Here is a 13,529-nt window from a genome sequence, read left to right as displayed (position 1 = left end):
AAGAATGACATCTGACTCCTCCTCTCCCCTTGCAGCTCTCCTGTCCCACAGCAGGCACAGCTCCAGGCGGGTCCCAGCAGCTCCGGCTCTGACAGGGGACAGCCCAGGCAGCCCTGCCTCACTCCAGACAAGTCCATGACCATTTATTCCAACTGCCGTGTGGCTCCCCAGCTGCACCCCCAGGAGGACACAAACATCCAAAGCTCTCCCAGTTTTCCCCTCCCAAGAGCAGCACACCCACACCCCCGAGTCCCACTCAGGCCAGGGGTCAAAGCCATGGCGTGTAAGAAAACAAAGTTTAGTTTCCACACATTTGGCATCCAACAGGCAGTAAAAAAAAAAAAAGCTTTATATTTTATTTTTTGTAAAAATCTTTGAACACATGCAGACTAAAACCAGTGTAAGAAATTCTCCACCATGTTTAAACAAATAACTATACTTAAATATAAGCGTCTGCAATTGACTGGTATAAAAATAATGTACGTTTTGCTTTTTTACAGAAATCCTTTCTCCAGTTCTCAGCTCAATAAACAATACACAACTCTAATACATACAATGAACCTGATCATTTGCCACCTCTGGGATACTGCTAAGGTATTATGTGCAAAAGTTGGTAACAGTTTCTTTCCCACGAGAAAAAAATTCCTCTAAACCTTTTAGGAAACCAGATGGGGTTGAAGCTGCTGCAGCCCTGGAGGTACCCTGCAGTCTGAGGGCTCGGTGCTGAGGCTGGCCCAGCCCCGCAGTCCTGGGTTCAGCGGCGGTGCCGGGGCTGGCCCAGCGGCGGTGCCAGGGCTGGCCCAGCCCCGCAGTCCCAGGCTCAGCGGCGGTGCCAGGGCTGGCCCAGCCCCGCAGTCCCAGGCTCAGCGGCGGTGCCAGGGCTGACCCAGCCCCGCAGTGTCCCAGGCTCAGTGGCGGTGCCAGGGCTGACCCAGCCCCGCAGTGTCCCAGGCTCAGCGGCGGTGCCAGGGCTGGCCCAGCCCCGCAGTCCCAGGCTCAGCGGCGGTGCCAGGGCTGACCCAGCCCCGCAGTGTCCCAGGCTCAGCGGTGGTGCCAGGGCTGGCCCAGCCCCGCAGTCCCGGGCTCAGCGGCGGTGCCGGCCGTGGCCCGAGCGGCCGCTGCCGTGGTGCTTGCCGCCCTTGTGGGAGCGCTCGAAGGAGCGCGAGCGCTCGCGCCGCTCCCGGTGGTGGCTGCGCTCGTGCCGGTGCTTCTTGGCCGCCTCCGAGTGCTCCCGGGACTTGCTCTGCGAGCGGGAGCGGGATTTTTTCCGCTTGTGGCCGTGTCTGCTGCTGCCCTTGAGCTCCTCGCGGCCGTGCTTGGCCTTGGCGTGGGGCGAGCCGTGGTTGTGGTGCCGCCGGGGGCTCCCGCTGTGGCTGCGGGAGCGGCTGCGCGAGCGGGAGCTGTAGGTGCCCGACAGGCTCCGCCGGTTGTTGTAGCTGCGAGAGGCAACAAACAGTTACAGTGTGCCCCCACACCGGGAAAAGCAGACAGACATCAGCGCTTACAGCTCCCAAGGTACTGCAGGCAATCAGCCTTCCTCCCTCAGGGGTAAGTGAGGGAGCACAGGGAATGTCTCGGAACCCGCCCCATGGAGGGCTGGAGTCAGTGATGTGGCATTTAAGGTCCTTCCAACCCCAATCACTCTTGTGAGTCTTTTAATTGAGCTCATTTGAAAATAACCAGCTCAAACTAAAACCAGAATGCAGCATCTTTTGTCTACCTTGCCAAGGGTTTTCTATCAATACCACATCACAGATTGGGTGCTGCTTTTTTCCTTCAGTGACTACACTGAGATCAAAGTTGGCAGCCTCCAACTCAGATGTAAGCCTGAAGATTCTTAGGAAACCCCTATTTAAAACCAGCAGCTCTCACTGCATCCCTCTCCTCCTGTACCAGGAGAGGGGCAGAGCCCTGAAGAGCCAGGCACTGCACCAGGGAGCACTGACACAAGGAGGCTGCACACCTGGGGCATTTCTGTCCCATTCCAAGGGCACTGAGCTCCCAGAGACTGCTCTCACTTGTAATGGGATCCCTATGAAGACTAACAAGGAAAGACTAACGCCAGCACAGACTCCTCAGGTACAGTGCAGTTACGACAGCCTAGTTTTACAGCCTGAACTCTCAAGCACAGCCCCACTCCCAGCACTGAGAGCCTGAAGTGAAGCCAAGCCTCCTCCTCCCTGCCCCTGAAGGCAGCAGCCCCCCAGCAGCCCAGCCCAGCCCCACTCACTGCCTGCGGGGGCTGTGGGAGCGCGAGCGGGACTTTGTCCGGGAGCGGGAGCGGCTGGCGCTGCGGCTGCTGCGGCTCCTCTTGCTCTCCTTCCTCAGCCTGCAGGGCACAAACCAAACAGCTCAGCACTGACACACCACAGGGGCTCGGGAGGAGCTCCCTGCACTGCATTTGTCCTGAAGCCTTCTCTGAGCAGGAGAGTTTTACCTACCCGTTGTAAGGGCTCTTGGAGGTTTGCTGTCTCTCTTCTGGCTCTTTTTTAATGGTTTTGGTATTCACAGACACTGGAGATTTCTCCTCAGCTTTCACTTCTCTTGGGGAAGCTAGGATTTAAATTTCAATTCAGAATCAGTTCTTTATTCATCCTTTGTCATCAACACACTGTACATTGCTCAGGCACCTTCACCAGGACTTGCAGTAAGTGTAGATACAAACTCTCTATTATTTCATCCCATCTCTCCACTTATACTCACTCCTGGAATGGGATATTCGTGGGGAAACCCTCTGCATATGAAGGAGAAACAGCACTGGCACCTTCAGGGCACACAGCCATCCTCATCTGGGGCCAAAAGCTGCCCTCGTGCCCCACAATACAGAATGTGCTACCTTGGCATTTATTTCCAATGCTATAGAAAGGACTTGACCCTGCCCAGTAAAATCAGATTTCATCTTTACAATAATGGCACAATAAAAATGAGTAACAAATAAAATTATCCAGTTAATACACCAGTCTGTTTCTACAGACAGTTGGAACAGCCCAGAGATTGATTCACCTTTCATGGAAGGGCTGTTAAGAGCCCACCAGAGCTCCTGCTTTTTAACTCTTCCACCCTTGGCTCCCTCCTTGCAGAAAACACTTCCCTTGTTCCATCAGAAGTTCACACTGCCCAGCCCAAAGACCTCTAAAAACTTAGGACTCTTCAGGAGAAACCATGAGAGCTCAGACAGACTGGCCAGTTCAGAATACAGGTTCCATTTAATTCCCTCTGATGCCAAGGCAGTGCTGGGCCTCTCCCTCCTCCATTTCCTGCCCACCAGCTGTCTGCCCTCACTGCACCAAACAGTTGCCAAGCACATTAAAAACAATCAGGAGAAGGAATTTTCACAGATACCTGCTGCAAAAGGAGCCATGAAGGCTACTGCAGCACCCCCAAATTACATCCAAAAAGCCTCTCTTCACATCACAGAACACACAGCAACTCCTGCTTCATTATTCTCTTAAGAGTGCATATTATTAATGTATCACTCTCTCATCTGAAGAAATGTAGAATAAAGCATCTCTTTTCTTTCAAATCTGGTTTCAAAACTGGTTTTAAAATCTATGTTTAAAAAAAAAAAAGTCTTTCTGTTCAGAAAACAGACTTACATGGTTTGGATGCAGGAGAAAAGCCACCCAGTGTTGAGAGCGCTGGAGTTCCATCTGGATTTAAACCTTTTGCTTTCAGTTTTGCTTCCTGTAGCGCCATTTTCCTCTTTTCTACTTCTTTATCCAGAAATTCATAATTGGGCTGTGGAGGTAACAACCAGATGAGAAGCTGAACTAATTAACTCATATTTAATCTCATTTCTGAAAAATACTGAGTTGGCTTTTAATGATCTGTCCAGTAATGTAACTTCCAGAATTTGTTCTCTCCTTAGACGAGCCCCTCCCATTAGCTCATCTGTATTAGGTATTCCAAAACTTTTCTGGACATAACTCAGCTCAAGCTGCACTGGGCATCAAGCAGCAAACCCCAACATGTCAAACTCACCTTCTTTCTGGTATAAAGCTTCAGAGTTGTTAAGCAGATCTCCTGAATCTCCTCTTCTGTGGTGCCAAAGAGCAGGAACCAGTGGGGACGGGTAGGCAGCGGGATCTGAAAATCAAACACGGAGAAGCTTAGTGGAGATTTCAGGTCAGGTTTTTTTGAAATATTCCATGAATTTCCTTGGAAGCAGAGCAGCAGCAGTTGCAAGGCAGAGCTCAGTGCAGGCAGGGCTCACCTGCAGGGCTCTAGCAGCGAGGTAAATGCACGCACACGCGATGGTCTCCGGCTGGAAGCGAACAAACACGTTCGTCCGGAGGCTGTCATTCATGTAATTCCTGAAAAAACAAAGCAGCACCAGTTGGAACTCCAGCTTGCTTTTCTTTTAGAGGATAACAATACTGGAGACTCAATTGACTTTATTATTTTTTCTGTTGTTACATTGAACATGTGATTTCCTTCAGGTTGTGCTGGATGTTACATGTGTCACGGTGACAGTCTGCAGCACTGCCACAGTTTTAAACCCCAAGGCAGTAACGTGTAGCAGGAAATCCAAGCAGTGTGGAACGGCCACTTCCTAGCTGAAGTTACCCTGGGAAGTGTCCACTGAGTTACAATTTAACAAGTACTTTGCATCTCTCCAGCAGATTGTCTTAAACACCAATGGGTTTGTATTTAAAGATCAATGTAGAACTCAAGAGCCATCAGGAGAGCAAGGTGCTTTCTCAACCTACCATTTTTCAGAGGTTATGTGCAACCTGCAGAGTTCATAAAACTTTGAGTGTATTTAAATTTTGTGTGCTTTGAGCCACTTTAACTTCACGCAGGGAGATGCACCCCATTTGCTCTCTGACTGTTGGAAAAGATCTGTGAGTTAGAACTGGGCCCCGACCTCCTGAGCTGCTGCGGTTGCACAGGGCTGGCACTGCCAGTAACACCCGCCCAGAGATGGGGTGAGCAGCAGAGCTCCATGGATTTCTAAATTCCCAACATGGGAGAGAGAACAGCAGTCAGTCAGTGAGGACTCTACACCCCCATGCCCAGCCTGGCTGCTAAGTGAACATGCTGCATGCACTGTCACCCTCTGTTTAACTCAAGTTTAAATGTTAAATCAACGAAAAAAACGCTGGCAGAATCGTCCCCCACGTGTCCTTTAACATACAGCAGGTAGGCAACAAAGACATTGAGAAACAGTTGTAAAGTTACTTCTAGAACCAAATATACAAATCCTGGCGCCAGGACAGAACTAGGAGGTGCTGCCCGATGGCTTTGGGTGACGGCAGTGAACTCGCTGAGGCTTGCACTGGCTTGGCTGGAGAGAAGGGCAGCCAAAGCAGCCATCCCCAGGTCATGGGCTGAGGTGCAGAGGGCAGAGCTCTATGACTTACCAGCAGGGACTACCCTTCAATCAAAGAGTAGAAAAAAGAACAAAGTTAAATTGAGTTCTCCATCACTATGCTGGAATCAAGCCATGAAAATAGTAAGCAGAAACAAGCACCACGAGATTGTCCAAATGTGTTTGGGTGGTGACTTACATCTCATTGCTTTGCATAGGGATCAGCAGGCTTGTTATTTCTGCTACTATTTTCCTGGCTAGGAAAAGAATGGAAAATAGCAACTTACCAGGCTGTCTGTACCAGGGTTTGATTACGTTCACATTCTAGGACTTGTAAATACATAACAATGATCTGAGGAATAAGGAGTGGGGGAAAGAAAAAAAGAGACTCAGTTTCAACACATACAGCAGGAGTACATGTCTACATATGTCAAAATGAAATCAAGCAGTATGCCCAAACAATGGGGGCTCCTTCTCTCCAAGCACACACACTAAGCTCTCATGTCAGCCCATCACATTCAGACAATTCTTTATTTCACTACTTTTCTGCTATTTTCAAATCAGCCACCTTAACCCTTTCCCAGGGAAGTGACTTTTTTCACAGTCCAAAGGCTGTTTGCCCAAGTACCCTGGCAAAAGCTTTAATAACTACAGGGGAATAAAGACAAGAATCCAGGTCATTCTGACACCTCTGTTTCTTGTTCCACAGCTCCCAGTGATGCCACCAAGATAGAGTAAGAATTACAATTATTTTATTATTGAGAACTCACCTTATGAGGATGCTTGACATGAACACAAAATCCCAACTCCTTCAGTACCCTCCTTTCTGCTTTGATTACTTGATTTTTGGTGTTTATGTAGTTCTGATCAAGTATCAGTGGGCTTGGAGTCCTATAGTTTGCAAGAAATAAAATCAAAACTGTTTTGCATATCCAAAAATAACGGCAACTCTGTTTTCCCTTCCAACCAACTAATGGCAACAGAAACCGGTTTTCAACTCCTGCAAGCAAGTTTAAGCATTAATCTTGTGCTGTCCAAGTTTAGATAAACTAGTTTAGTTGCTGCTTTTGGCTAGCTACAGATTAGATGGCTGAGATAAAAAAAAAAAACCTTCTGCTCCTGTGTATGCAAACTGCACTGCTCCAGCTGTTGGCTTGATGGGCGCACTCCCAAGAACTTTTCCTCTCTGTGGCAGAGGTGGCAGAAGGAGTCCTTTGCCAGGCAGGGTTTCAAAGCAGAAGAAAGCCAGACCAGGGTTCTCACTGGCATTAAAGTAGCAACTCATGCTCTAGAAACTCAGTTTCCTATGCACTGAAGAGCAACTGACTGACCCTTCAGAGAAGCCAGCCCTGCCCTGTGAGGTGTGAAAACTGAGTGAAGCACAGGATTAACCTGGGACACAGGCACAGATCTGCCTGGGACTCTGGGCCTGCTCCCCTCTTCAGGGGTACCAGGGATGATCTTGCTGCTGTCTGCATTCGCAAAACAACAGCTCACTTCAGAGAGAGACTTTGAACTCCAGCACTGTCAATCCTAATTTCTCCCAAGTCCAAACCCTGAACTGTCTAGAGCATGTTTAATCACAAAAAACCTTCTGTACACTCGATGCACAAGTGTCATACTCCATCGCATATTTGCTTTTAGACATAACCTTTCAACATTCCACATGGGATATTTTAATCCACTTCCTCCCGAAGACAGACCAGCTTTTTCCCTGTAATATGCCTCACACATTCCATGTGCTTTCCAAAGCAGAATAATGTTTTTGCAGCTCGTCATGCTCTAATAAACCACAGTCTGTGTACATGATACACCCCAAGCACTGGTGACAAATTTATTTCACATTACCTTCAAAAGAAAAAAAAGTAATGCAAAGAGGATTCAAAATACAGCTTTTGTTGTATCAAAATATTTCACTGCCAACTTGCAAATTACATGAGTGGGTCTCACTTCCCTGACAGATCACAGAACAGAAAAAAATATTCTGAAAACCAAGGTTCCCACCCCAGGAAGGGGTAATTAATGACAAGGCTGGAATAATCCAGTTTATGCCATGACCTCTGCAGTCACCTGGACAGGCACCGATGGCCATGGGCAAAGGACACCACAACCTTCTCTAATGACAGCATCTTGTACCACCATGCACCTGAAGCATGAGCTGTCCCTGCTCTTCCCAAGGGGCTGAGATGCAGCTGCCAGCTCTGGAACGAACAACTGCAGCTTCCTGGTGCCAGGCTGGACCTGCAATTCAAGTACAGTCTCACTATTTAAAGGTTTTCCATGTTCCAGCAGAGTAACTTCTCTAGCGAAGTGTTACTCTCACTTAACAGGGCAAGTTTACAAAGTTTTTCATTTCAGCTCCTCTAAATAACCCCAAAATCGGGAGATTTTTTTTCTTTTTTTTTTTTAATGGTTAGCTGTTTTTCTTTTCTCCCCAGATCTTAACTGAAAATGAAAAGCTTTTCAAGCTCTTTAGGATAACTGCTTCAGTGAGGAAATGCTTTTGTCCAACACTTCAGCACTACAGAGACAGGCTGAACAGTGCTCTGGAGGGGGACAGTGGAACAACCAAGCTGAGCTCTTGCCATCCATGAAGCTGATTCACTTCCAACTCATTCCTATCAATTTTACTGGGGTTGATAACCTTTCCTTCAGTACTGCTCTCCACAAAAATTTCATCTCCAGATCACTGGCATTAACAGGACCTGCAGAGCAGCACCCCCAGGTGTCCAGGCTGTTTTTCAGCAGAAAGCTTCATCACAGGTGGGAGATCTTGGGTTACACACTTAGGACAGCCAGGATTTCCACACTATTAACACAATCTCCAGTGGGACTGCTCAGGATCATCCAGCCCACCTTCCACATGTCCCTGCATTCCCTGAGAGCTCTGGCAGGAAGTTAAGGTGGCTCCAAGTGCAGCAGGACAGACGGGAGCCTTTACTGCATTTTAAGTTTTCACTGTCCTTGCACAGGGCCACGGGATCAGCACCAACAGTTCACACTTGGCCCAGGTTCCACAGCACAGGGACAGGAAACCCAAGATGCCAAGTGTGCTTTGCTTTACTCTGCTGTCCCACACTCCTTTGGTCACGAGTCCTACAGCCCTAAGGAAACTGTGAAAACCATCAGTTTATCCAAACAGGACTTCCAGACAAATACAGCCTTTTATCCACTCATGGAAAAGGAAAAATCTGCAGGAGACTTAAGTGTTTTACTGCATCTTATAACTGGCACAGGTCAGGTTCTCCACTGCATTGATTCACCAATTTAATACTTTTGCCATAAACTCTGCAATGTTGGCAAACAATTATTTACAAGCGTGAAACTTCAGAAATTCCCCTTTGAGAAACTTCTTTGTTTTCTACTAAGAAAAAAGAGGAACTTTGCCAGTGCATTTGCTGCACTTAATCCCCAGTCCAAGAATTATCTTTGGACCAAGAAACAAACGAGAGAAAAAGAATTTATAAGCTTATATATGAAATATAAGCTTCAAACCTGTATAGGCAAGGAGTGTTTCAAGTTCCTACTGGAAATCTGTTCCTACCAGCACTAGAGCTCTAGGCAAGACTTCATCTTTAAGAACAGAGCACACAGTGGCCCCTCTGGGAAGTCAATCCAACACTTAGATGCAAAACTTGATGGGGATTTAGATTGCATAACAACCCAGAATATTAACACACACTGTAATGTGTTTGTAACAATAAATAAATTACAAATGCCTTTTTTAAAAATCACACTGACAAATGAGACCTAAGTTCTCCACACAGCTGCAGCTTCATTTGGTGCAATATTGAACTTTGATGTCTTTGGCATAATTAATAGTCTGAGGAACAGTGCCCTGCATGGAGTTTTGTCCCTAATGAGCACAGCACTCGTGACAAGTACAGCAGGGCACCAGCGCTGCATTTCAGAGCAGAGATCTGTTATGCTGGTCAGTACAAGAACACCAGTTCTCTGTTTGCCTCCAGGATCACAACCACAAGCAGCACAGGTTTGCAGGCAGTCTGAAGGCACTAAGGACGTGTGTCATTAATGCAGCCCCACTGCAGGGCCCCTGAGTGAGGAACAGCTGACCGAGCACCTCAAAGCACCATGTGAGATTACAGCACCACACGAGTCACATTTCCAGTCTCAGGACCTTCTGCGGCTTTCAGGCACAGTTAAAAGAAATAAAATCAACTTCAAACTACATTCTACAAGTCAAACAACAGTTGCACTTTGCTCAGAACAGAGAGGTTTTGGCACACAGTTATTTAAAAAGCAGTTTTTCCATAGTACGAGCTTTTCTCCATGCACACAAACATTTTTACATGCAGTTCTACATCACATATGCTCGTAAGGATCCCAAAGAAAATATGCTTGTCCAAAACACTTATTTAGCTTTTTCTTGCTTCTCAGCATAAGAAATACCACCTCGGTTGACTACATGTCTCATAAAAAGAAAATTCCAATGCAATTCCCAGTTCTGCAAACAAGTACATAGAAGGGACTGCTTACATCATAATTGATAAAAATATACAAATTCAAGACTTCCGTACCCTTGTTTTACTGTGAATTCAAGCTGCAATTATACAGAGCCAGAAAGTGGAACTAAGAACCCAAAACTGGTTAAGAAAGAAAGCAAAGCCTACCCAAACTACCCCAAATTCGTGTGCAGGTTAAGAGCTTCAGTTAACAGAAATGCTAGACTAAAAAAGAAAGTACAGCAGCCTGTTTCAGTTCTGGGTTGTGTGTGAGAGACTAACTACAGCCTAAGTGTTAGCTTCAGTAAAAAATAAAATTAAAAAAAAAGGTCAAGCTAGTATTCTAAAAACCTGGACAGCAAAGAAAAAAGCTTATAACAAGATACAGGAGTTCTTCCAAATGGTTCACCAGCGGCCAACCTGTTAGTCCCCCGATTCCAGTGACCTATGCTCAGAGCACTGGCTTCTCCTTGGGGATTTTCGATACTTCACTCACTGTTGCCATGACGACAGCTTCATCTTTATGTACCACTCCACATCACCCAGGCTTTGGTAAATGTAGCTGGTCGCTGTATAGTCGGTTGCAAGGGAAAAAAGAGTTGAAGTTAATAACGTGTACAGGTGATGGAATTGTCAGCTTGTAAAAAGTACAGAAAAACGTTTACATCCTGCTTGCTAAAAAAAAAAAAAGGGGAGGGGGGGTGTGCAAGTCTGAATGTCAGACTGCAGCATTTTTAAGGTTAATTCATGCAGATTCACTCAGAATCGCAGAGCAACAATACCCATTTCTCCCGAAAATAATGGGTAGCAGTGCACGATTTCTCTGGACATGATGCACTTTAGGCACCATGTAACATGCACAAGTTGGGATTTGGAACAGGCTAGCTGGAAAGATTTAAATTCACAGGTTAAGTTCAGTTTCTCTGATCCTTCACACAGCACAAAGAAACGACTAATTTGTATTCTCGTTGTAAAGAAAAGCAAGGCATATGATTAATTACCCTTCCCTGCCTGGACGAAGGCCAGAACGTTACTAATCACTGAGCCTGCTCCAGTAATTCCAATAACCAGACTCCCTTAATAACTGTGCAAGACAATCTCACTGAATTCACACCTGGCATAACTTCACACAGCTCTCTCAGGGCCATCGGGGAGAACAGCCTTAAAGGCTAGCCAGAACAAAGCTCAACTCCAAAGTGTAACACCAAGTCTTCCTTCTTGCATCTAGAACTAACTAGGACAACACCATCAGGAGGCAGTAAAAACCACAGCTCAGGCTTTAACAGAAGCATAACCAGGATAAAGACACCAACAAACAGCTGGCTTCCCTAAGGGATTTCTACTCAGTTTCTCAGAAAAGCTTGCACAACATGAGTTTAAATTCCTGCCGTCACCTGGTGACACAGGGCAGGGAAATGAAGTGTGAATTTAACACTGTAGCTGAAAGCAAAATCCTTTTGTAACTACAGAGTACCTGAAACTTAAAGCAATCAGGCACCAGAAGCGAAGCTCAAGTCTCCAATCCCGGGCTGTAACACTGCTGCCCGACAGAATTAAGGAGACTGTATTGAATAGAAACCTAGAGAACTCTTTCCCTTCAACCACGCCTTCCTCCTTTCAATGCATCGGTTATTTGCTTTACACATTAAAAACGCTGCTTTACGCACAAAGAGCAGCATTAGAACTCAGATCTGGGACAGCTCTGCCCCACCTGCACACGGCCAGGTGAGTCCCCACTCCACCTACACAAGCACACCAGAACAACGGTGCTCTCACCTTTTGCACCTAAAAATGCCTTCAGCCTCCCAGACTCAATTACACGTTCCTCACCACTATAGCTGCAAACACTGCAGGCCAAACCAGGCCTTTTCTCAGGTACTTTCTAAAATGACTTTTTCTAGAAGGCATTGTCACCACTGGAAGTTCAGCTCCCTCTTAAGAGGTACCTAACACCACAACCACACTTGGACAGCAACAGATTAACGAGAAAAAAAAAGCATCAGGGCTGCTAAGTATGGCTAAAAAACTGGAGAAAACACAGCAACTCACTAACTGGCTACGCACACCTAAGACTATCTTACAGTAACTATGAGACGCCAAAAAATCAAAAAACAGACCTGAAACCACAACCATGGTCCTACAACTAGAACCAATACTTGCCAATCGTAACTCGTAGCTACATCAACAACGACAAACGGGTCTACCAAGTGAACAAAAGCAGAAGCAGCCGAGATTGCACTGTACTGCCTACACAGCAGCCAACGGGCACTCCCTTCTCAATTTTAGGTCGTTGAACTTAGCCTGGAAAAATACTGTGAATTGAGAACTGCAGCGTACATTAGTGGTAACAGGTGCTTATGCTCATAACGAAGCTGATCTTACCTTTTTGCTCTTAACTGCCGCAAGTGATGGAACACGTTGATCACGTCCCTTATCCGACGAGGCGCCTCTTCGATTTTGGACGCGAGATTGATGCAGGCCATAGCAACAATCTGAAAAGAAGCCCCGTTTCCGTTAAGCAAACAATTCCCAACCCAGATAAAGTGAGAATTACGTAACTTAGAAGCAAATCCGCCAGGCTCGAAGCGAGCGGCCTGCGTGGCGCGTGGCCGCCCCAGCCGCCCTCTCCCGGTGCCCTCTGGCCGCGCTCACCTCGAAGCTGTGCTTGACGAAGGACTTGGAGTAGAAGAACCGATGGAACAGCACCTGCCCCGTCGCCATGGCCACCTGTGAGGGCAGAGCAGGAGGAGGGAGAAGGAGCCGAGTCAGTGCCCTGGCCCAGCCGCCGCCATTTTGTGTGAGGCACCGCGGCCCCCCCGCGCCGCCTCACGCCCTTCCCGCCGCCACAATGGCGGCGCCCGCCCTTCCCTTCCCTCCCTCCCTCCCTGCCCCCCTGGAAGCCCCGGCAAGGGCCCACCTGCGGCAGCCGCAGCAGGATGCCGGCCGCCTGGATGAGCTCACAGCCCAGGATGCGCAGGTCGGTCTCGCACTGCAGGTCCAGCCCGTCCTGCATGGAGGGGGTGGGCGAGAGCCGCTCCTCGGGGATCAGCGAGTGGTCGATGGTCAGCGACACCTCGGAGTAGAGCCGGTCGCCGATGAGGATGCCCGGAGCGGCGGGAGGAGGCGGCGGGGCGGGGGCGGCGGGCGCGGCGGGGCCCGGGTGCGCGGCGGCCATGGCGGCGGAGCGGGCGCTGAGTCCGGGTCCGCTCCCGGCAGCGGCCGCGCGCCGACTGCGCGGCCCCGCGTGTGACGCACGCCCCAGCGCCGCGCGCGCGCGGGGGGCGGCGGGAAAAAAGAGTCCGCGGGACACGCCCCGGGATCGGGACCGGGAATCGCGAACAGGGACCGGGACAGGAACGGGACAGGGATCGGGTGAAACCAGTGCAGAGTAACGGAGGGAGCGGGAATGCTGCTGGATAAAGCCGGATAACCACAGAATCACCGCAGGAGTTGCGGCTGGAAAGGCTCTTCCCGGGTCAGTCCAGTCCAACTCCTGCCATGGGCGGAGACGTGATACAGAATAGGCATGAAAATGTAGAAATAGCGCATAGGTGATTAACCAGGGCTCGGGTCCTGGATTCAAGCTCTGTCTTAGAGGTTTTGGCGCTCGGAATATGTCACATACGGAAAAAGATCCATAGATTTTAATGAAAATAAGCGGTTTAGTAATGGCAAAAGGTGGGCTACGCCTTTCCAGACTGGAAACGTCCGGCCGAAAGTTACCTCCAAATTGATTTATTAAGAAAAAAAAAAAA

At 48.3% G+C, this 13,529-nt stretch overlaps 1 protein-coding gene across 1 annotated transcript; it reads right to left on the bottom strand.

The window, feature by feature from the left end:
* Window positions 1–342: 342 nt before the first annotated feature.
* CCNL1 (cyclin L1) lies at window positions 343–12,995 on the bottom strand. Its single transcript, XM_084212681.1, has 11 exons — window positions 12,692–12,995; window positions 12,427–12,501; window positions 12,157–12,266; window positions 6,082–6,202; window positions 5,599–5,663; window positions 4,214–4,313; window positions 3,982–4,086; window positions 3,597–3,738; window positions 2,442–2,553; window positions 2,231–2,329; window positions 343–1,436 (listed from the first exon to the last, which is right to left on the bottom strand). The coding sequence occupies exons 1-11, from the start codon at window positions 12,947–12,949 to the stop codon at window positions 1,085–1,087; spliced, it is 1,539 nt and encodes a 512-aa protein (XP_084068807.1). The 5' UTR covers window positions 12,950–12,995; the 3' UTR covers window positions 343–1,084.
* Between the last annotated feature and the right edge of the window lie 534 nt (window positions 12,996–13,529).

Source organism: Fringilla coelebs (genome assembly GCF_963513975.1).
Source record: "Fringilla coelebs genome assembly, chromosome: 10".
Lineage (NCBI taxonomy): Eukaryota > Metazoa > Chordata > Aves > Passeriformes > Fringillidae > Fringilla > Fringilla coelebs.
Note: the sequence above shows the minus strand (reverse complement) of the source record. Positions and strands in the feature narration are given on the sequence as shown.